General features: G+C 40.6%; 1 protein-coding gene across 7 annotated transcripts in view; it reads left to right on the top strand.

The window, feature by feature from the left end:
• Positions 1 to 19978, top strand: part of LOC143029302 (ethanolamine-phosphate phospho-lyase-like) — an 86995-nt gene extending 67017 nt beyond the window's left edge. For 3 of the 7 annotated variants that reach the window (XM_076192048.1, XM_076192054.1, XM_076192055.1), the window contains 3 exons: positions 6492 to 6653; positions 7328 to 7485; positions 19492 to 19978. In XM_076192048.1, the coding sequence (XP_076048163.1) occupies positions 6492 to 6653; positions 7328 to 7469 (304 nt within the window). In that variant the 3' untranslated portion in view covers positions 7470 to 7485; positions 19492 to 19978. Of the gene's footprint in view, positions 1 to 6491; positions 6654 to 7327; positions 7486 to 7609; positions 8842 to 11427; positions 11564 to 16691; positions 16711 to 19491 lie in introns of those variants that run through there. The other 4 variants (XM_076192053.1, XM_076192050.1, XM_076192049.1 and 1 more) reach the window with 4 other exon arrangements.
• Positions 19979 to 23260: the final 3282 nt, after the last annotated feature.

Genomic DNA, 23260 nt, shown 5'->3' with positions numbered 1-23260 from the left:
TGGGGTGCAGATAGAAAAACATTACCAAGTTGTATAAGGCACTTATATTTTCAAAAATCTCATATGGTTGCGAGATCTATTCTGCAGCTTCTCCAAACCAGCTCAAAACGCTTGATTCGATACACCATGCAAGCATCCGCCTAGCTACTGGTGCATTTAAAACTTCGCCTATTCCAAGTCTTTTGGTAGATGTGGGTGAATTACCCCTGGATATTTATTGCCAGTCTTTCTTACTAAGATATTGGTACAGACTACAGAGGCTCCCTGAATCTATAACTTTTAAAACGGTAACTAAGGAAACCTATTTTAACTTTTATGAAGCTCACCCGAAATCTCCTCAACCATATGGTTTTCGGGCAAAGCAGATTTTAATAAACATAGAAATATGCATGAGGCATTGCCTTTCAAACCATCAGTAATTCCACCCTGGAAGCTACCGGAAGTGACTTTTTGTAACTATTTCAATGGTTTTAAGAAAGACACGACAGAGCCTGAAGCCCGTTCAATTTTTATGAACCATGTTGTAGAGCATAGTGATACTACTTATATCTTTACTGATGGCTCCGAAATCTGATGCTGGCATTGGATTTGGAGTCTATAGTAGCAACGTTTTATGCAGAGAGGCTCTTTCTATTTCAGCCTCTATCTTTACAGCTGAGCTATATGCTATTCTAGCTGCTGTTGAGAAAGTGGCAACTCTGGATACTGGTTGCTTTACCTTTTTCTGTGACTCCAAAAGTGTGTTGAAGGCACTCTGTGCTTATAACTCTATGAATCCTCTGATTTTAAAAATCTTACAGTGGATTCATATTATAGAGAGACAAGGTACCTAAGTAAAGTTTTGCTGGGTCTCTGCACATGTTGGAGTGATTGGAAACAAAGAGGCTAATAAATTAGCCAAACATGCAGCAACAGAGCTATTTCCAAGGAGATACCCACTGTTATTCAGTGATTACTTTCCAGAAATTAAAACTTTCACTTGCAGTACTTGGCAGGAACGCTGGAACTTGGTTAATCCTAATAAGACGAAGGAGATTACAAGTGTGATATCTCCTTGGGAATATGGTAGAATGCCTAGGAGATGGGAAACAGCACTATGCAGACTCAGGATTGGACATACTCGTCTCACTCACAAATATTTGATGGATGGAAATTATCAGCCAAATTATGAGGAATGTTTGGTCCCCCTGACTGTGCGACATTTCCTGGTTGAATGCCCCAGTCTCGAGGATCTTGACACCGATACCTCTCCAAGGCTCATGATAGGGATAGCAGATACATCCTTGCCAAGATCCTTGGAGAGGAAGATGTGTATAATGCTAATGACATTTTTAAATTCATTGAGAAAGCTTGCCTTCTTCAAAAATTGTAAATAAGTTCTGTTTTTAATTATTTAAAAAAAAAAAAAGATGTTTTAAAATACCCCTTTTATTTTATTCAGTTATTATTGACTTTCTTTAGATGACATCGGCGTCAATGACCTTTGCTGTCGCGATGCCAGACAACCCTTGAATCATTCCATTCCTGGCTCAACAGACATTCCCCTCTTGCTCAAAGCCCCTTTCACCCCACCCATCCATCTCATCCTTGGTGATTCACTCCATCCACCTCTACCGTCCACACACCTTTTACTAATCTTTCTTCACTCATTCTCTCCATATTTCCAAATCATCCCAGTTCTTTCATCAGCCCTATCTGCCATGTCCTTTTCCATCCCTGTTCTCCATCTCGCCTTTACATTTCTTACCCTATACAACTTTACAACTTTGTAACCCTTACCATACTTCCTAAACATTTCATCTCATACATACACATCTCCCCTTACAGGGGAGGTAGCCAAATTCAAAGGCATACATCCATTTTCACATATACTACACTCCCATTCATCACCCCTTCCTCTCATCTTGGCTCCTCCTGGATGATGGGTCATCCGTGCATCTTGCCCACTGCCCTGGGTCAAAAACAATGTAGGAAGACACAGCACATCCACAGCAAGGAGGCCACTTCATTTAATTGGCAACCCCCACCCCCCCTCTGTCCCCTCATGCAGAAAAGGGGAAGACTGGGAGAAATTCTTTTGGGTTGCATCAAAAAAATAAATCACACATATATTCTTGCCCCCCACCCTCCACCCACTCCCATCCATGCATCACAGTGTCATCTATACACAACCATTATCCACTCACCCCTATCTTCTGTCTTTATTTCCCAATGCCCCTTTTACCCCATCTATCCTTCTCATCCTTGGTCACCCCCTCGTGTTCACTCCCTCCACCTCTACCTTCCACACCTCTTTTACTAATCTTCCTTCACTCATTTTTTCCATGTGTCCAAACTATTCCAATACTCTTTCATCAGTCCTATCTCTCAACTCCCTCTCCACCCCCACTCTCCTCCTCATCTCCTTGTTTCTCACTCTATCCAGCTTAGTAACCCTTACCACACTTCTCAGGTATTTTATCTCAAACCCATTTAAACTCTTCCTCTCGTATGTTTCATGTTTCTGCCCCATACAGTGCTGTCAGCACAATCACTCATTCATACAATCTCCTCTCATAACACTTTTTAATCTCCCAAGGCATTTACTTGCTTCTCTCAGTCTACATTTTACCTCTACTTTCACTCCTCCCCTTCCCGCCACATTCACACCCAGATGTCTAAAGCTACCCACTTCTTCCAATCTCTATCCCTCAATACTCGCTTCCAGTCTGCTGCCTTCCTCTCCCCTTGTACATCTCATCACCTTACTGTTACCCATGTTTAATCAACTTCCTTCTTTCATATACTTTCACAAGCTCTATCACAAACTTCTTTAGTCCCTCCTCTGATCCTGCTACAAGTCTAGTGTTGTCAGTAAACAACAATTGGCTTATCTCCCATTTTTTCTATTTTCTTTAACCATCTCCAATCCCCAGCCCATTACCCTTGTATTTATCTCTTGGACTGCCCCATCCATGTATATATTGAACAGCCATGGTGACATGACACATCCCTGGTGAAATCCCCTTTTTTAGACACTCCATATGACACCCATCAAACCCAGGTGCCTTACCTGCTCTCATCATTTTAATAACTGCTTTCACATCTTATTTCTCTTCTATTTTCTGCATTCATCACTGTCATTTTCTTAGTTCTTTTCACTGTAACTACCTTTCCTTCCCTATCCTCCTTCACATTTAGCATCTCCCTAAAATACTCTCCCCATCTTCCTCTTACTGCCATCTCCTCTGTACTTTTTACCTTCGCTTCTCTACTTGATTTGCCTCCCCTTCCTCTCTTAATTTCCCTCCAAAACATCTTTTTATTATTTTCAAAAATTTCTGTTATACTCTTACTACATTTCACGTCTGCTCTCATCTTTGCCCCCATTATCTTATGCTTTACGTCTCTTTTTCTTTGCATCTCTCATATGATTTTTTCATTTTATTTTGCAACCACTATATGAATGCTGGCTTCTTCTCTTCTACAGTCTTCATTGCTTCATCATTCCACCACTCACTACCCTTCCTTCTATTTCCTCCCATCTTCCTTGTCCCACATACCATCTTTGCATACCTTGTGAATCCCTCCTTGAAACATCCCCATTCCTCTTTCAGCTTCTTTTTGTACTCCTTCTCCTTTTCTTTCTCACTTAAACACTTTAATCTAAGCACCTCCCTACTTTAAGTCCTTTTCCTCTTTCTCCATCCTCCACTCTCATCTTACTTTCCACCAAAAAATTATCTGATATTCACCCACTCTCTCCCCTAAGAACATGTATATCCAAAACTCTTCCTACTCTTCTGGTTACCACTATGTAGTCCATTAAAGCCCTGTCCACCACCTTTCCATCCACCACCCTTTCCTATGTGTACTTATGCTTGACTCTTCCAAAACTGTGTTTGTTATCATCAACTCTCTAGACACATCACCATAAACTCTCCACTACAATTTTTTCTTGGCACTCCTCATTTTCCAACCAATCCATCTATTGGTTTGTCTCCTACCCTATCACTGACATCTGCCAATACCACTTCATTGACATTTCTCCCTAAAACCTATGTGCACTCATTTAAATCTATCCAAAAAGCCTCCCTTTCCTCTACACTCTTCTCACTACCAGCCCCATATGCATTTACAAAGACCCACATCTCCCTTCCCAGTTTCACCTTCATCCACATTAACCTTGAAGAAACCTCCTTCCACTCCACCACATGCTTACCTATCTCTTCACTTACTAGTATAGCCACTCCTCTCCCTTGTCCTCTCTTCACTCCTGACACCCTCCCAACTACATTCCCAAACTCAAACTAACCCCTCCCTTTCAACTCAGTTTCACTCAATGCCAGTGCATCAATCTTTTCATTAACATACTGCCTACCTCTTTCTTTTTACTCTCATCTGTATCATGTCCAGGCACATTAGAAGACCACCTTAGTGTTCTGGTTGGAAAACTCCTAGACCCTCTTACACTTTTGCTTTTGTAAGAATTGTCCCCTTTGGGGCTACAAAAAGTAGGATGTGTAGTCCTATCCCTGTTCCATTTTTGTCACCTTTTACAACTCAAGTGGAAACATTTGGTAGCAGTATTCTTTCTCCCCTACTACAGGGTTTGGCAAAAATGGAATTGTATATCCAGAGAAGTGGTACAAGTCATTATTAAGAGGTGGGGGAGCATAATGGAGGGTCAGTTGCCGTATAAAAAAGTATCATTTCTCTATGAATAGAGATTTCCTTTATCACAGACAAAATGATGTGTGACTCTGGTTCATAGGGGTGCCCCATATAGACACTAAAGTATCAGCTGCATGCTACTGAGCAGATTTTAATCTCGCAATAACATGCAACCAATACCCCAAGTCTCCACCCCTTGCAGTGTTGTTTGTAAAATCACCCCTTTCTTATATTCTCTTTGTATCCATTTGCCTATTTCTTATGACACTTTTTAATCCTCCAAGGCATTTGTTTCTCTCAATCTACAGTTACAGTGAGGAAGTGGAAATTATTGTATCCTTTGCACCTCTGTTCTTGCAGCTGTCATGTTAGTGTTATGATTAAAAAAAATTGATAAACTGATACTTCCTTCAATTTGCAGTAATTAATATTTCAGGAGTGAATGAGAATATTACAAAAATATAGTTCATTTAGTTTATAGTTATTTACATAAATGCTAAAATCAATATACACAAATATAATTTGTAAAGCAGATTAAAAGATTCACAATCCTTATTGTTAAAGCCAAAAACAAAATGCAATAGGTTTAAGATAAAAAGTCTGGCCACTGCACAAACAAGTACAAAAGGTGACACATACAACACTTTAATACTGGGAAAACTTAACTTACATATGCAGCAGCACCCTTGGGTAGAAAAAGGGAAAAGGCCTAGAAAGGTCTCTGACCTGCCTTTACATAGTACACAGAGCACGAGGGTTGCCAAAAACTGCTATGGCATGGGACTGGCAACCGAATGGCTCTAGTTAAGAATCAGAAATAGATAACCCATACTAATTGTAAATCTATTCAGAGCCCATTATGTAATTTATGGGTCTCACCTCTTAAACTGAAATATCAATTACAGATAGAAAAAATATATATACAAGAGATTATGATCCGGCAGTTTACTCAGATTGCCAGAGGAATTAAATCCTTTTAATTCTGGTCAGTGGAACAAAACTCGTTGACCTTAATCAAAAATGAATAGATTGGAGGTTTGTTTAAAGACAGGCCTCCTTGAATCCATACCATACTTAAAACTAACAAAACTAAACAAATATATCTAAATTCCTAAATAACATTAGCACAGCCAACAAGTGAGGGAAACAGTGAAACTTGATCACCAAGGAAATTGTGGTGACCAAAGGATTACAAAGGCAAAGCATGCCGACAGGAGACCTTTTGATCCATATCTAGGTCGGATGCAAAAAAAAAAAAAAAAAAAATATTAATAATAAATTAAAACTATAACAATGTAAATAACAATTAAAATACATAAATAAATGCATTGGTATAGTTGAATAACAAACAAACAGGTAAATAGTAAATGATAATAAATTGACATATAACTAATAATAAATGAAAATCAGACAGACAAATTATAACAAAACAAAAACAAATAATATAACATAAATTATAATAATTACAGCATCTTACTTAGGTATTTATCTAAATGATTCTTAAAGCTTCGAACTGAACTACATTGCACTACCTGTGCAGGAAGTTTATTCCATTCATTAACTACACGGTTGGCAAAGTTGTTTCTACCTACTTCCAAATTGAAGTCCAAATTGAAGTCCAAAGCCCTTCCCAGGCCAATGCCTAGCCAGCGTAACATAATGGGCGAAATAGAGTAATGACATACACAGACCATATAGCTGACACTCTGACATTAGAACTGGATTGTGGGAACAGTGAGAAAAAGTATATATAAATGTTGAAAAATTATGCAACTTAACTTTATGTTAGATACTTATACAAATTTATATTAATGATTCTTCTCATACATTAATAACAGATTGAAGGAAGAGCATCATATCCTTGTTCAGGCACAAGGGCCTGACAAGAATGTAATAACTTTGACACCACCAATGTGCTTCAACCAACAGAATGCACGGTCTCTTGTACAAGCTCTGGATGAAGTGCTTTCTACAAATGCCCATGAAAGTAGCCGTCAAAAGTAAGTAAATCAGCTAATATTGGCTTCATCAGTACTGTAGTGGAATTATAGATGTGACAAATACTGGTATATGGTATTCAGTTAAGATGTGAGGAACCTCCAGTTTTGACTGAGCCTTGACCATAGGAGACCTCATTTAGAGCAGAGGTTGTTTTACAGCTGAATAAAATTGTCAGACATTTGCCAGGTTTCATTGTGTGTGCACTTAGTTTTCAGGAGCTTAACTGTTTGAATGAAAATTTAATTTTAATTTTCTAATCAATGAAAAATGCTATCTTCATTAGTGTACTTTTAACTCCTTCAATACAATGATACCTATGTAGGTGTCATGAGGTATATGAAAATGTCTATGTCGATGTCTTGATTATATTTATTTTGTAGTAGTAGCTGAGTGACCCCCATATTCTGTGAACTGGCTTGATCATATTTTCTATGGTTATTAATATTCAGAGTGAAAGAAATTGAGAAATACAGCTATAACTTTATATTTTATAACACAAGTATTGTGATGCATCATTGTACATCAGGCATCTGATATTGCCCTCGAGAATTTGACTCACATTGAAGAGATACCCATCCACCTACTTTTGAAGACCCATGAAAGATGCCAACAAAGATAAATTTTTTTGGATGTGAAAGTTTGATAAAATATATGCAAATTGTTTCTATTTCAGCCTTAGCTTTAATCAAGGAATTCAATTTGGAAACACTGGTGATGTGGTGTCAGTAGAAGCTTTGGATTCAATAGATGATGAAGAAGATATTGAAGGACCAGAAGCCAAGAGAGCAAGACCAAGTTATGATGATATTGACTAGATAATCTATTTTATTGGTAAGCATATTTTTCTCTTATATATTGGGATAATAATATGTATATGTATGTATGTATATAAACTCAACAAACTGATCCCTCTGAAACTACTACACCCACACTTTTCCTTTTCTCCCTTGTAAAGCGGAACTATACAGGCACTCCTCCAGTCATCCAGCACTCTACCCTCTTTTAGACAAACATGAAACAACCTCACCAGCCAGTCCACCATCTTTGTACCTCCCTTTTTTTAGACACTCTACATGACACCCATCAAACCCAGGTGCCTTACCTGCTCTCATCATTTTAATAACTGCTTTCACCTTATCTTTCCTTATTTCTCCTCCATTTTCATTCATCACTTTCATTTTCTTAGCTCTTTCCATTGCAACTGCCTTTCCTTCGCTATCCTTCTTATTTAGCAACTCATTAAAATACTTTTCCCATCTTCCTCTTACTGCCATCTCTTTCATTATAATCTCTACATCTGCACCCATTACCTTTTCTTCTCTACTTGATTTTCCTCCTGTTCCTCTCTTAATTTCTTTCCAAAACATCTTTTTTATTATTTTCAAAATTTTGTCATACTCTTACCCCATTTCACATTTGCTCTCCTCTTTGCCTCCTTTATCTTATGCTTTACTTTATACCTCTCATATGATTCTCTCATCCTGTTTTGTAACCAATCTGTGAATACACGCTTCTTCTCTTCTACAACTTTTTTTGCTTCATCATCCCACCACTCACTACCCTTCCTTCTATTTCCTTCTGTCCTCCTTGTTCCACACATCAACTTTGCACACCTTGTGACTCCTTCCTTGAACCATCCCCATTCCTTCTCCACTCCTAGTTCTATTCTATCCTTCGCTCCCTCCCACTCCTCTCAGCTTCGTGTACTCCTTTTCTTTCTCATTTAAGCAGTTTACTCCATGCACCTTCCTGCCTTTTGTCCTTTTCCTCTTTCTCCTTCTATCCTCCACTCTCAACTTACCTTCCAGTGCATGTTGCAAAAGGAATGTGGTACTCACCCAGGCAACCAAAGCCCCTCCTGGGGATAGGTGCCACCTGCATAGTGCCAGTGGCCAGGGATGTTTACCACTGTTTAGCAGGCAGAAATGCTTATGTGTCTTATAATGGCCAATCATCGCACAACAGAAACATTAAGAATGGAGTACCACAGGGCTCTGTTCTATTCCCCACTCTTTAATCTATACATGCATGATATACCCACACCAGATGTCTCAGAAATACAAATCTCCTCCTACACAGACGACATAACAATCACATGTACACATTGTAACACAGACAAAGCCGCAGAAATAATGCAGCCATACCTTGATACACTCAACACATGGTTTATTACAGACTCAAAATAGCCCCATCCAAATCTACAGCATATATATATATATATATATATATATATATATATATATATATATATATATGTATACATATATATATATATGTATGTCTGTATATACATGTGTATATATATATGTATATATGCGTAAATAACCACTAGGAAAAAGTAAACTAACGAAGCAGAGCGCTTTCGTGTAATTACATCTTCAGTGCAGATACAAAGAAGGAATTATAAGATGAAGAAACAAGGTACAGAATATATGACATAGTGAAGAGGGCATTCGGAGAGGTAGTGGAAGAAGTACACGTGACGGACGTATGGGCCGTCCTGGTAGCCAACAAGTATGGGACGTTTGGGCCGTCCTGGTAACCAACAAGTATGGGACAACTGCTCATAATTTATATTACAATTCAAACAATTTTGAAATTTCATGAGAAATAAAACTATCTAATTTGTACAAACCTTGATGAAGATTAACATTTATCCCCTTACTAGATTTGATCAAACTGCATTCAATTAAATTTCTTTCTGTTATTGAATGCAGTTTGATCAAATCTAGTAAGGGGATAAATGTTAATCTTCATCAAGGTTTGTACAAATTAGATAGTTTTATTTCTCATGAAATTTCAAAATTGTTTGAATTGTAATATAAATTATGAGCAGTTGTCCCATACTTGTTGGTTACCAGGACGGCCCAAACGTCCCATACTTGTTGGCTACCAGGACGGCCCATACGTCCGTCACGTGTACTTCTTCCACTACCTCTCCGAATGCCCTCTTCACTATGTCATATATTCTGTACCTTGTTTCTTCATCTTATAATTCCTTCTTTGTATCTGCACTGAAGATGTAATTACACGAAAGCGCTCTGCTTCGTTAGTTTACTTTTTCCTAGTGGTTATTTACGCATTTGTGAACACACGCTCCTAGTGTTTTTATTGCATATATATATATATATATATATATATATATATGCATGTATGTATGTATGTATGTATTTCATGTATATGTACGTGTATATACATATATATATATATATATATATGTATATATACATTATATCTATATATATATACTATATATATATGTTTACATATATATAATATATATATATATGTATATACATTATATATACATATATATATATATATATATATATATATATATATATAAATGTGTGTGTGTGTGGAACAAAAGAGGAAGAGTTTAAATGTGTTTGAGATGAATTGCATGAGAAGTATGGTAGGGGTTACTAGGTTGGATAGAATAAGAAACAAAGTGAAGAGAAGGGGGTGGAAAAGGAGTTGGGAGATAGTTGATGAAAGAAGAGTATTGAGATGGTTTGGACACATGGAAAGAATGAGTGAAGAAAGATTAATAAAAGAAGTATGATAGGAAGAAGTGGATGGAGTGAACGCGAGGGGGTGACCAAGGATGAAATGGATAGATGGGGAAAAGGGGTGTACACACCACGATCATCACATGGCATGGAACGTGCATGATGTTGCAACCCTGCTTGACCCGAACTAACCTGACCCAGTGCAATTATGTAATTACACACCACGGGTAACTTACCCACACGGTATATACAGTCGAATCTTGAAAGCCCGGACCCCGAATGCCCGGACCCTCGTATGACCGGTCGAAATGAACAAAGGGCGGACTTTTCAAGCAAAGTTCCCTATTTGTCCGGTAGGTGGCAGCGACGGCTGTACACGTGTACTCAAACCCGGCCCAGTCAAGCCGCCACCAGGGCTGCCGTTTCGTAGAATTTTGTACCAAAACGTAGTAAAATAGTGGCATGTGGCAACTGCACAAGGACATAAGGAAATTTTTTCTACATATGGTACATCAAAATATGACTTTTATTGGTAATTGTGTTACTTATAAAATATTATACCCCAAAAGATAAGTTTTTCCCGAGTAGAAAAAAATTCTACGCTAAAGTTTCAGCTTTCTTTTAGCGATAATAATATAAAAAAATAATTTTTATATCTTACTGAATATGTTAGGGCATGGGGGCCTTATATACATTCAAGAATAAAAAAACTAGAACCACCATTTTGTCAAAGTTTGACAAGTATATCTTGCTATGAAAGTCTGCACACGCCCGAGAAAAATGTATGCCCCAGTATGGCAACACTCTACATTCTACACGGCAGTGTAGAAAACGCAGCAACCCTGGCCGCCACCACTGTCCCGCGTGCATACCTTCAGATATTTACAGTGTACGTAATAAAAAATACAGTACAGTACACTGTATATACAGTACATTTACATGCCTGTATTACAGAATTATTAGTACTATAGCATTATTATTACAGTATTGTTATTATTACAGTGTTAGAGTATTATTCTTATGTGTTTCTATGCCATATCACACATTACCTATACGTATACCGCTATGAAAATCTATGGGTGTTAGGACAATATTTTCGATGACCGGACGTTTGGCATGACCGTACCACCCTTCCCCCCAATTAGTCCGGGCTTTCGAGGTTCGACTGTATAGCGGCTTCTGCTGCATGCAAAATCAGTTCACTCGTACCTTACAATAAAAGGAGACAAACTCACCAAAACCTCTTTCTCTTCACCAATAGTAGCATTGCTACACCGGTGACCATTCGGAGCAACAATGGACCCATCTACTGCTGCCACCCCCGACGCCACACTGCCAGCTACCAACACCGTCTCCCTGAAGCTGCCACTTTTTCTACGGTCGACACTCCCTCCCGGTTTCGACAGACGGAGATCCAGTTCCACCTGCGGAATATCAGTGTGTCCCAAATGAAGGCAGACTATGTTCTTGAGGCAATCCCCGAGGATGTGTTCCCACTTATCTCCCAATGGCTTGATCAACATGATGACGTTATCCAGTACAACATTCTGAAACAGTACCTGCTTCAGGAATTCACGCCGTCAGCAGCCTCCAGAGCCACAAAAATCCTCCAATTCTCACAATAGCCACTGGGGGACATTAAACCAAATACTGCATACCTCGAGATGATGTCCATCGCCCACCTCCCACCCACAGCCAACGGAACCAGCAGGAATGTCGATATGCTTCGTCAATTGTGGCTCTTGCGCCTCCTGGCGCCCATCCTATCCACCCTTGGCAATGCCAAGAAAATGACCACCGAGGAAGTTTCGATGAAGGCGGACCATCTCGCCGATGCCCACGCCACCGCAGCAAGGAGTCAGGATGTCTGTGCTACTGACGACATCACAGACAAAATCTCTGCCGCAGCAGCATCGCCAGTCAACAGGCACCAACAACACCAGCAAAGGCAGCAACACCGGACCACCACCCCTCTGCACCTGTGCTACTATCACACCACGATCATCTTGTGGCATGGATGATGTCACCCACGATCTGATGCTTCTCTGCCTATGCGACCCTACTTGACCCGACGTAGCCTAACCCAGTGCAATTATGTAATTACGCACCATGGGTAACTTACCCATGCGGTATATATAGCGGCTTCCACCATGTGTAAAATCAGTTCACTCATACCTTACAATAAAAGGAGATGAACTCACCAAAACCTCTTTCTCTTCACCAATAGTAACATCACTACAGGGGCATTGGGAAAGAGGGGGATGTCTGTTGAGGAAGGAAGGGAGAAGACAGAAGATAGGGGTGAGTGGAGAATGGTTGTGTATGGATGATGCTGTGATGCATGAAAGTGAGTGTATGGGGGATTGGAGGTGATGAATGTGAGTGAAGTATGTTGGAATGAAATTGGTGGTAGTGGATTTATGCTTTTAACTTTGGCTACCTCCCTTATAAGTGGGAAAAAGCCCTTGGTATATGTTATTGTGGGGTTAAAAGCTGGCCACCCATGGTTATGGCTGTCATTATGAAATCATCCATAGGGTGCTCTGCACCCTGTATCCTAGGGAGTGCATCAGCGATGATGTTTAATTGGACCAGGATATAATTGACTTCAAGATTGAAATCAGCGATTGCCATTTGCTACCGAAGGTTCCAAGTGTTTGTGCCCTTAGCAGTGAAGAGCCAGACCAAAGGCCTGTGGTCGCTCAGTTGTCTAACTGGATATCTCATGATAAGAGGACAATTTACTGTGAAATTGTAGACCTCTGATGATGCTTCTTTTCTTTCTTGTCGGTACTATACTATCTCTCATGCTCATTAAGAGTGTGACTGAAATAAGAGAGTGGACATCTCCTACCTTCCTTGTCCTCCTGCTAAAGCACGCCCCCAATCGTTGAAGCACTGGCGTCAGTGGTGAGCAAAAAAGGTTTTGCAAAATTGGGGTAGGGGAGGACCACTGTGCTTGACAAATGGGTTTTGAGGGACTCAAACGCATGCACCTGAGCAGATGCCCATAGGAATGCCTAAGTTCAGGAACAGAACTTTGCATAAAGCCTTTCCTGAGTAGCTCCACTACCCCCTGGATGAGCAGGCTGGCACCTTCAGTGTATGCATGTGCTGTGAACAGCGCCAAAATGGCCTGACCTGCAGGAACAAGCTGGTCTGCTCTCTCTAATACCAAACTTAATGTTCCACCTAAGAACTCTGGTACCCATTGAGCCTCGATGGTTTTAACTGGGAACATGGCTGCCTCACTTACCTGCAATGGCTTTGTCTCTACTCACAGAAGGTGAGCATTGGTGTTTCTGGAGCACTCATCCCTGCAAGGATTACCGGAATATCCTTGCCTTCAATTTGTAATGTTAGAGGACAAAATATTAAAGTCACCCTGTGTACAGCAAGGAAGTCAATTCCCAAAATCAGCTTAGCAGGAAGGCCCTCCACAAGGATGACAAAGAATGAGTGTGTAAACTGGAAACCTGCTTGGCCAAACCGTACAGTAAATTTGTCAAGGTTAGGCGTCTCCAAATCATCCGCCATTATGATTCTGGTGGAGCCCACCTGAAATCCTTCTGTGTTAATAGACAGAACACTCTTATGAATAAGAGATACTGCCGATCCCATGTCAAGGAGAGTGCAAATGGACTGAGTGGCAATTGGCCCAAACAATTGATCTGCCATCATGGCCAACCTACCTCCAGCACTGTGAGGACTGGAAAAATCAATGTAGATAATTTCCACATGTATCCTATGCTCAGCAGTTATTTTAGGGCAGACTTCCCTCTGCACGAGAAGTTTTTTGACAGCCTATGTTCAGACAAACCCGACTGGCCATCACTTCTCACACGACCTGCATCATCATTTTTCACACTACCTGTGCCACCGAGGCTTGGCAAGGCGTGCTTGCCTAGCCACATGGGTGAAAATGAATAGCACAACTCAATAGAGTGGCCCACTTTCTTGCCATGGGTGCAGTAAGGGTGCCACCTGTTGTTGACACATCTGTGGTTCTGTTTCCACGCATTCCTGTCCCCCAGCCGTGTGAGGTAAGTTGGCCCTATAAGGAGAGTGTCTTCCTCTCAAGGAGCACCTCTGTCTCTCATGAATGGTGAGGCGAGGAAGAATCTGTATGCTTGCATAGTGCAGAGATTGGAATTGGTGAAGGTGTAAAGGTTGACTGTGAGATGGCACTTGTGGCAGGGTACAGAGCCATGGGCAAGTCCCTGCTACATGCGTGTTCTGTTTTCATATTTAAGTTGTGCTGGTGCACATAGTCTACCCACATGTAGGATACCTATGATGGATGTCTCCTGTTAGTGAGGACACTCACAAACTGCTTCAGCATGACCTTTAATTTGCCTATGGCCACATAAACAGCATGGTCTTCTTGGTCTGGGCAGTAAATGGCGTAGGATGCAACCATGTTCGCTAACCTCAGCACATAAGATGTGAGCGTATCTGATGGTCTCATCTCGGCCTCACCTAAACAGTTGCCAATACTATCTGCCAAAATGGGAAATTAGAAGAATTTTTTAATGCAAACTTAAAAGTCTCCTAGTCATTGGGGTGCCTACCCTGAGCTAACCTAGCAGACATTGCAGTGTTGCCAGCAGTTTTCTGCTGGGTGACAACAGTCTTGTCAGTGTCACCTCTGGTGCCCATCGTTCTTCCAAGAGACTGAGCCATGACTGCACATTGAAATATGCAGGCAGCCCATTCATTGGGTGGCAATTTATTCCTGTCGAAAGGAACAACAGAATGTCTGCCATAGCCTGCAGCACCCTGGACTGATGACTGTGTCCAGTCTCTTGGGGTTTCTGAGTTCTTTTAGGCATAACTAAATGAAATTAGTGCTCCTTTTGCATTCACTGAGTAGTCCCAACAGTGTGATTTGTTCCTGTAAATATGCTCACTGAGTTAGAATTGGTGTGTGTACAGAGCATGTCACTTTATCCACCTCTATGGTAGTCTGTGCCAAGGGTGAAGGCATGAAAATAAACACTACTGTGTAACAGTGATATGATTTCGGAGCAGGAGTTAACTATCAGCGGGAGAAGTACTGGGTGTGGACAATTACTTTTGGCCAAGAGTACATACGTGATGACCAATCTCAGCTGGCAACATGGGCAGAATGAACCGCCTTCCAAGCCAAGAGATCTTGCTAGGTGCCGGGCATGCAAGAACGCTTGGGTAACTAACAAATCATCTCCCACGGGCACAGTCATATGACCCAGCCCAGGCAGCTTGCCATGGTACCAATCCCTGGGGCACACCGTGCCAAATGCCAACCACAAGGCTAAAAGCCCATGAAGGCTCACATGGTGAGATGAACAAAGCTCACGTGAAGGTACACATGGGAAGTAGGTGCCAATCCTCAGCACTATAGGCAGTATGTTTGTGAGAAGAAAGATGAATGTATTTGGGTGAAACAAAGTTGAAAGGGAGGGGTGAGTTTGAGATTGGGAGTGTAGTTGGATGGGTCTCAGGAGTGAAGAGATGACAAGAGAGAGAAGGGGTGGCTATACTAATAAGTGAAGAGATAGGTAAGCATGTGGTGAAATGGAAGGTTTCTTCAAGGTTAATGTGGACAAAGGTGAAACTGGGAAGGGAGATGTAGGTGTTTGTAAGTGCATACGGGTCTGGTAGTGAGAAGAGTATAGATAGATTTAAATGAGTGCATAGAAGGTTTAGGGAGAAATGTCAATGTAGTAGTATTAGGAAACCTTAATGCTAGGTGTTGACTCAGACTGGAAAGATACTTGTTAACTGTAAGGGCATACCGAGTGCCCAAGCCACAACAAAGTTAGAATGGGGTCTTGAAAATGCATCAGACTATTGGTATGTCAAAAGACAGAGGACAGTGTTAACCATTTAATATTTCAGTATGAAATATAATCAGAGACAATAAACTAACAAAGTAATAATAATAATAATAATCCTAGCACATAATACATACAAAATAAATGGGGAATGAGATATGTAGAAAATATAGAACGGGTAAGACTGAAACCTGGTACGTCGAGTCGTCCAAGCAATAAATCTTACAATCAGAGGAAGCAGAGCTGGCAGCTAGCTAGAGGCAAGTCTACTGAGTTTTAGAAATACCTGGCTTATATAGTAGATCCAGGCTGACATCTTGGCCAGTGATTGGCTGAGGTCAGTTGTTTAGGCCAAACTGCCAAACTATCGCTTTGCTGCGGAGTGACCCAAGTGGGGGAGGGGGAGAAGGCTGACTGCTTGTTCCTTCGAACAAATGGCAAATTAGGAGGATAGTGATAGTTGGAAGGGTGTCATTCAGGTGAATGGGTATCTTGACACCCGGATGAGGTATCGTGTCACCTGGCTAGGGGTAGTATCATGACACCCCCTCCCATTGAAGACCTCCGAAGGGGAACACAAAGGAGGTTAGCTGACTGGAGCATAAGAGAGAGTATCTGCTATGATTTTGTTAGACCTTTTTATATGGTGGATATCTAGATGTTACTCTTGTAAGGTTAGAGCCCAACAAAGATTCTTCTGATTCTGCAGCTTGGCTTTCTGAATGAAAACGAGAGGGTTATGGTTGGTGAATATCTTGATGGGCGCTGCTGATGATTGGAGGTAACACCGGAACTTCTTGACTGCTAGGACAAGGGATAGGGCTTCTTTCGCTATGGTGGAGTAGCTCTCTTGATGTTTGTTGAGCTTCGCTGAGAAGAAGGCCACAGGATGGAGAATGGTGGAGGTAGGATCAGGTTGTAGCAACACTGCCCCCACTCCAACTCCACTGGCAGTGGGAGGGAGTGAAGGATAGAGTAGAAGTAAGAGTGGAGGAAGAATGGGGATTATTCAAGGAGGGAGTCATAAGGTACGAGAAGATGGTGTGTGGAACAAGGAGGACAGGAGGAAATAGAAGGAAGGTTAACAAGTGGTGGGATGAGGAAGCAAAGAAGGTTGTAGAAGAGAAGTGAGCATTCACAGATTGGTTACAAAATATGACACAAAGCATATGAGATGTACAAAAAAAAAAAAAGAGAAGTAAACCAGAAGATAAAGGAGGCAAAGAGGAGAGCGGATGTGAAATGGGGTAAGAGTATGATAGAAAATTTTGAAAATAATTAAAAGATGTTTTGGAAGGGTATTGGGTTGGGATTGGAGGTGGTTAAAGGAAACAGAGAAAAGTGGGAGGTAAGCAAGTTGTTGTTTGCTGACAACACTACACTTGTGGTAGGATCAAAGGAGGGATTGAGGAAGTTAGTGACAGAGTTTGGGAAGGTATGCAAAAGAAGGAAGTTAAAGATAAATGTGTGTAAAAGTAAGGTGATGAGATGTACAAGGGGAGAATGTGGCAGCAAATTGGAAGTGAGTATTAAGGGAGAAAGACTGAAGGAAGTGGATGGTTTTAAGTACTTGGGTGCAAATGTGGAAGGAAAGGGAGGAGTGGAATTGAAAGTAAAATGTAGATTGAGAGAAGCAAGTAAATACCTTGGGGGAATTAAAAAGTGTAATGAGAAACAGACATTTGGGAATGGATGCTAAGAGGAGATTGTATGAAGGAGTGATTGTGCCAACAGCACCGTATGGGGCAGAAACATGGAACATAAAGGATTAGTTTGAATGTGTTTGAGATGAAATGTCTGAGAAGTATGATAGGGGTTACTAGGCTGGATAGAGTGAGAAACAAGGAGGTGAGGAGAAGGGGGTTGAAAAGGGAGTTGGGAGATAGGATTGATGAAAGAGTATTTGGATGGTCTGGACACATGGAAAGAATGAGTGAAGAAAGATTAGTAAAAGGTGTGGAAGGCAAAGGTAGAAGGAGTGAACATGAGGGGGCAACCAAGGTGAAGAGATAGATGGATAGGGTAAAGGGGGCATTGGGAAAGAGAGGAATATCTGTTGAGGAAGGACAGAAGATAGAGGTGAATGGAGAATAGTTGTGTATGGATGATGCTGAGATGCATGAAAGGGAGTGGGTAGGGGATTGGGGGTGAGGGAGTATGTATGAAAAATAATTTGACTCAGCCCCAGCTGGTCATGCTGTGGATGTGCTGCATCTTGCAACACTACTTCCTCCACAGACATTCCTCTCTTTTGTAATGCCCCTTTCACCCCATCCATCCATCTCATCCTAGGACGCCCCCTCATATTCACTCCTTCCACCTCTGCCTTCCACACCTCTTTTACTAATCTTTCTTCACTCATTCTTTCCATGTGTCCAAACCATCCTAATACTCTTTCATCAACCCTATCTCCCAGTTCCCTTTCCACCCGTTCTCCTCCTCACCTCCTCATTTCTCACTCTATCCAGCCTAGTAACCCCTATCATACTTCTCAGACATTTCATCTCAAACACATTCAAACTCCTTCTCTCTTCCTCTCTCATGTTCCATGTTTCTGCCCTGTACAATGATGTTGGAACAATCACTCCTTCATATAACCTCCTCTTAGCATCCATTCCCAGATGTCTATTTCTCATTACACTTTTCAATCCACCAAGGCATTTACTCGCTTCTCTCAATCTACATTCTACCTCCACCCCCACTCCTCCCTTTCCTGCCATATTCTCACCCAAGTATCTAAAACTATCCACTTCCTCCAGTCTTTCACCCTTAATGCTCACTTCCAGCCTGCTGTCACTCTCTCCCCGTGTACATCTCATCACCTTACTTTTACCCACATTTATCTTCAGCTTCCTTCTTTCACACACCTTCTTAAACTCTGTCACTAACTTCCTCAATCCCTCCTCTGATCCTGCTACAAGTGCAGTGTCATCAGCAAAAAATAACTGGTTCACCTCCCACTTTTCTCCAAATTCTTTAATCATCTCCAACCCCTGACCCACTACCCTTGCATTCACTTCTCGCACCACCCCATCCATGTAAAGATTGAACAGTCAGGGCGACATAACACATCCCTGACGAAGTCCTACCTTTACCTCAAACCATTCACTCTCTCCATTTCTGATCCTAACACAAGCTCTACTACTCTCGTAAAAACTCTTGATTGCTCTTAACAGCTTTCCTCCTATCCCATATATCTGCAGTACCTTCCACAGTGCCTTCCTGTCTACCCTGTCATAAGCCTTTTCCAGATCCATAAAAGCCTTTGGTATATGTATGAACCTCTTAGTGTAGAATGGGTCCTTGAGACTACTAGTGTAAAATTCTTTCAGACATGAAGAAGTTCTCTTATTCATGTGGTATAGGAGCTAGGTTATTTTTGTTGGACCAGTACAGTAGATGAAAGATTATTTAGCCAGTTTTGATGGAGGAGGAACTAGCTTGAGCTTTGAAACTTCTAGGAACATTCTTTTCATTCAGTCTCCTAATGAGGTGCTCCTTGTTTTCAGGTATGGGTATTCTTCTTGGTCTGGTTATCTGTGCACGAAGGGAATTGCAGAGATGTTAGCTGATGAACCAAAGCTACAGCAGAAGTTGCAAGTGTATAGTAATCCACAACAGCAAGGGCAAATCATATCCAGTGATTTGTATGTATGTTTTGTCAAATAATTTCCTGTGTACAGTATTTGGATAGAACCTGTGATTGATTAGTGTAATAGATGTAGGGGGAGAAAAGATTATAAAATTCTCAGTGCACTGTCTGTATTGTGATCAAAATTTTAAATTTGTACTGAAGAGCTTTTATTTTAAATGTTCATTGTTTTTATAAAATACAGAAAATGGGATGATGCCAAAAGTAGGGATACTTTTTATGATGTACCATAACAGAATTATTTTTACCACTATATGTACTACTCATGTAAAAACTCCACGAGTTTATTAATATTAATTAGGAATAAAACTTAAACCCACTCTCGGAGAAAGATAAGCTGAGATACAGAGAAAACCGTATATTTCGACCACTGACTGTGGTCCTCTTCAGCAGAGGACCACAGTCAGTGGCCGAAATATACGGTTTTCTCTGTATCTCAGCTTATCTTTCTCCGAGAGTGGGTTTAAATTTTATTTTATTCGTGTGTTACGACACCTAGGTTACTTGAATTAATTAGGAACTACTATTTTTTTTTCTTTCTTCTTCATCTTTTTCCAATTTGAAACAGATTTTGTGCCCAAATATTCATGTCAAAGACAACTAACCTATAGTTTGTAGTATATACAGAATATATATATATGTAGGGACCAATGATGGGTACCTGCATGTGGTAGTTTTGTGATATGGACAGTGAAGCTGCCTATTTTTAAAATCCATCAACCTGAATGATCCCAAGACCTCTCTCTATCAATCTCAACTGTATTTCTTAGATTTTTTCACACATGAAAAGCGGGCAACATGCATTTGCCTTCCTTCCTCTACCATTTTCATCTGGTGACAAGGAAACAGTCCCATACTAATACAACACAGGTAACAGTACAAAGTTTCTTCCCAGAGAGATCTTTGGGATGTCCCAAGGACTGTTGCCTGTCACTTTGGAGCTACTGGTTTTCCTTATAGTGAAGTTTGAGGTAACAATTAAAATTATATGTATTTGTATATATATATATATACATACATACATACTGTATGTAACTGTTTTTCTTCTTTAGCCACTGACTTTAGTTAAGAAGAAAGTAGCTTGATCAGTTAGTCAATGCATTGCTCTGGTTCTCTTTAACTGGAGACCAATGTCCCATAGGAAGCTTGATGAATTGGGCAAGCTAAGAATAACCCTTTCTTTGTGGGATCCACCTGTCTTACTGTAGATCTTAAATCTCGTTCAGTTCCAGACATCATGATTCATTTCACACTTGTGTCAGTCTTCCTGTAATATGGTTTGCCAAATATCATTTATGTGGAAGTCTGTTGTGTTTTTCACCACTTGTTTATATCTTACACTATTAATGTTGCCTAATCTATAATCTTGTTTCTTTATGCATAAGTTTCCTTCACTCTTTTCCCAATGTTCAATCAATCTGCTTACACCCTTCATTTCTACTTTTTCATACTTCATCTCCATTCTCTTTCTTTAATATGTTGTGATACTGTGATCTTGTTCTTATAATTCCCTTCTTTCCATATTGCTCTCAGATTTTATGATTTTTCCAATAACAGTGGAACCGATGATGGGTACTTGATCAAGAATCTTATCCTCGCTGCCCATCTTCAGAATCCATCAACACCCTTACTTTATCAGGAGATGCAGCCCCAAGGGACTAATAGTTGGTCTCCAGACCCATCCCAATATCTGCATCAACTTTAGTTGTATTTTCTCCACCTTTTCACATAAGAAGAGCTGACAACTGGTGACTGCTCTCCTCCTCATACTACTATAAACCAGTGATACAGAAACTGTTTACGCAAAGTCTACATTTACACCAAGTGAGCCAAGTCACATTATGTCAAGAAGATGCAAGACTCATCAAGAGTTGCCACTCTAGTTTACATTTAAATCCATTAGATTTTTTTCAGATCAGGTGACATAAGTCAAATCATTTCATATTGAATCTTGTATCAAGTCACAGATAGAGCCAGATATTTTTTCCCTCTGTATGTCTCTCCATATCTCTCTCTCTCTCTCTCTCTCTCTCTCTCCCTCTCTCTCCCTCCCTCCCTTTCCCTCTCTCTATCTCTGTGCTATAAGTGATCTTAGCCACCAATAGTAATACATACATACACCAAATGTTTTCATTCTTACAAAAGAGGTAGCCAAAGTCAAAGGCATAAATCTGTTCCCACCCATTTCATCCCCACATGCTCCACTCCCATTCATCATCCCTCCCTCCCTCCCTCCCTCCCTCTTTTCTTGGCTCCTCCAGGATGATGGGTCCCCAGCATCTCACCCACTACCCTGGGTTAAAAGCACTGCAGCAAGACACAGCACATCCACAGCAAGGTCAGTGTAAATGAAGTGGTAGCACCCTGCTGTGGATATGTTGTCTTGCTCCATTGCTTCTGACCTGGGCAGTGGGTGGAAGACAGGGATGACCCTGTTGTAGGGTGGCTAAATGAAAGTATATTAACAATCTAAATTAGTGTATTAAATCACAATTCAATAAAGCACTACAATAGGCAAATGCATGTGTACACTTTGGAGATTGAGTTACAACTGATCCACGCTTTGTTTTGGCACCAGACATACAGGAGCTTACTTGGGTCTCCCTACAGTCTCATGCACAAAATTACACCCTTTACATTAAATATCAGTCATTTATGAAATTAATGTCCAACAAAACCTATGACAATTATTCAATAGGGAAAATATACAATTCCTTATAAAGCAATATATAATTATATTACACAACAATAATTGTACAATGCTACAACATACCACACCATCACAAACCTTCATCCACAAGAAGCTAAGATAAAAGGGAAACAAAAGGGTGGGGGTGGGTCGTTGTTGTTTCCTAGACTGTCTGTCTGAGCAGTCATCACCCTAAGGAACTCCACAGCTGGAATGGTTTATGGTAGTGTGCCGAGGGTGAAGGTGTGAAAATAAACACCACCGTGTGTTATTCTGCTCCTTTATTTGTGTACTAGTGATATGATTTTGGAGCATGAGCAACTAACTATCAGTAGGGAAAAGTACTGGGTGAGGTCATTTACTTTTGGGAGAGAGTACATACATGTAGACCAATCTCGGCAGGTAACATGGGCAGAATGATCTACCTTCCAAGCCAACTGACTAGCCAATCATCTCCCATGGTCACAATCAGGTGACCCAGCCCAGGCAGTGTGGGGACAGAGCCAGCTCCTGAGGCACACCATGCCAATGCCAACCACAGGGTCAAGACGGCTTGCAATCACACGACTCGCGAAAAGCCTGCGAAGGCCTGCGTGTTGAGAAGAAACAAAACTCACATGAATATACATATGTACTATAAACGATTTTAAGAACAAACTGGATGTGGAGAGATATGAAAACAGGTCACTACGAGCATAGCTCTCATCCCGTAAAATACAACTAGGTAAATATGGGAAGTAGGTGCCAAACCTCACTACATGTTTTCCAAATGGTAATTGCCTTATACAATCATCCTATGTAATTGCTCTCTTACTTATCCCTTTTCATTTTGTATATTTATTTCAATGTTTTTCATTCTTTTGAAAAAGTATGGAATGAATATTGGTGTATATAGAATATTCATACAATGAAGATATAATCTCTGTAAGCATTTTAC

Source organism: Oratosquilla oratoria, chromosome 10 (assembly GCF_046742065.1).
Source record: "Oratosquilla oratoria isolate Oo_2021 chromosome 10, ASM4674206v1, whole genome shotgun sequence".
NCBI lineage: Eukaryota > Metazoa > Arthropoda > Malacostraca > Stomatopoda > Squillidae > Oratosquilla > Oratosquilla oratoria.
This window is presented reverse-complemented; position numbering and strand designations above follow the sequence as displayed.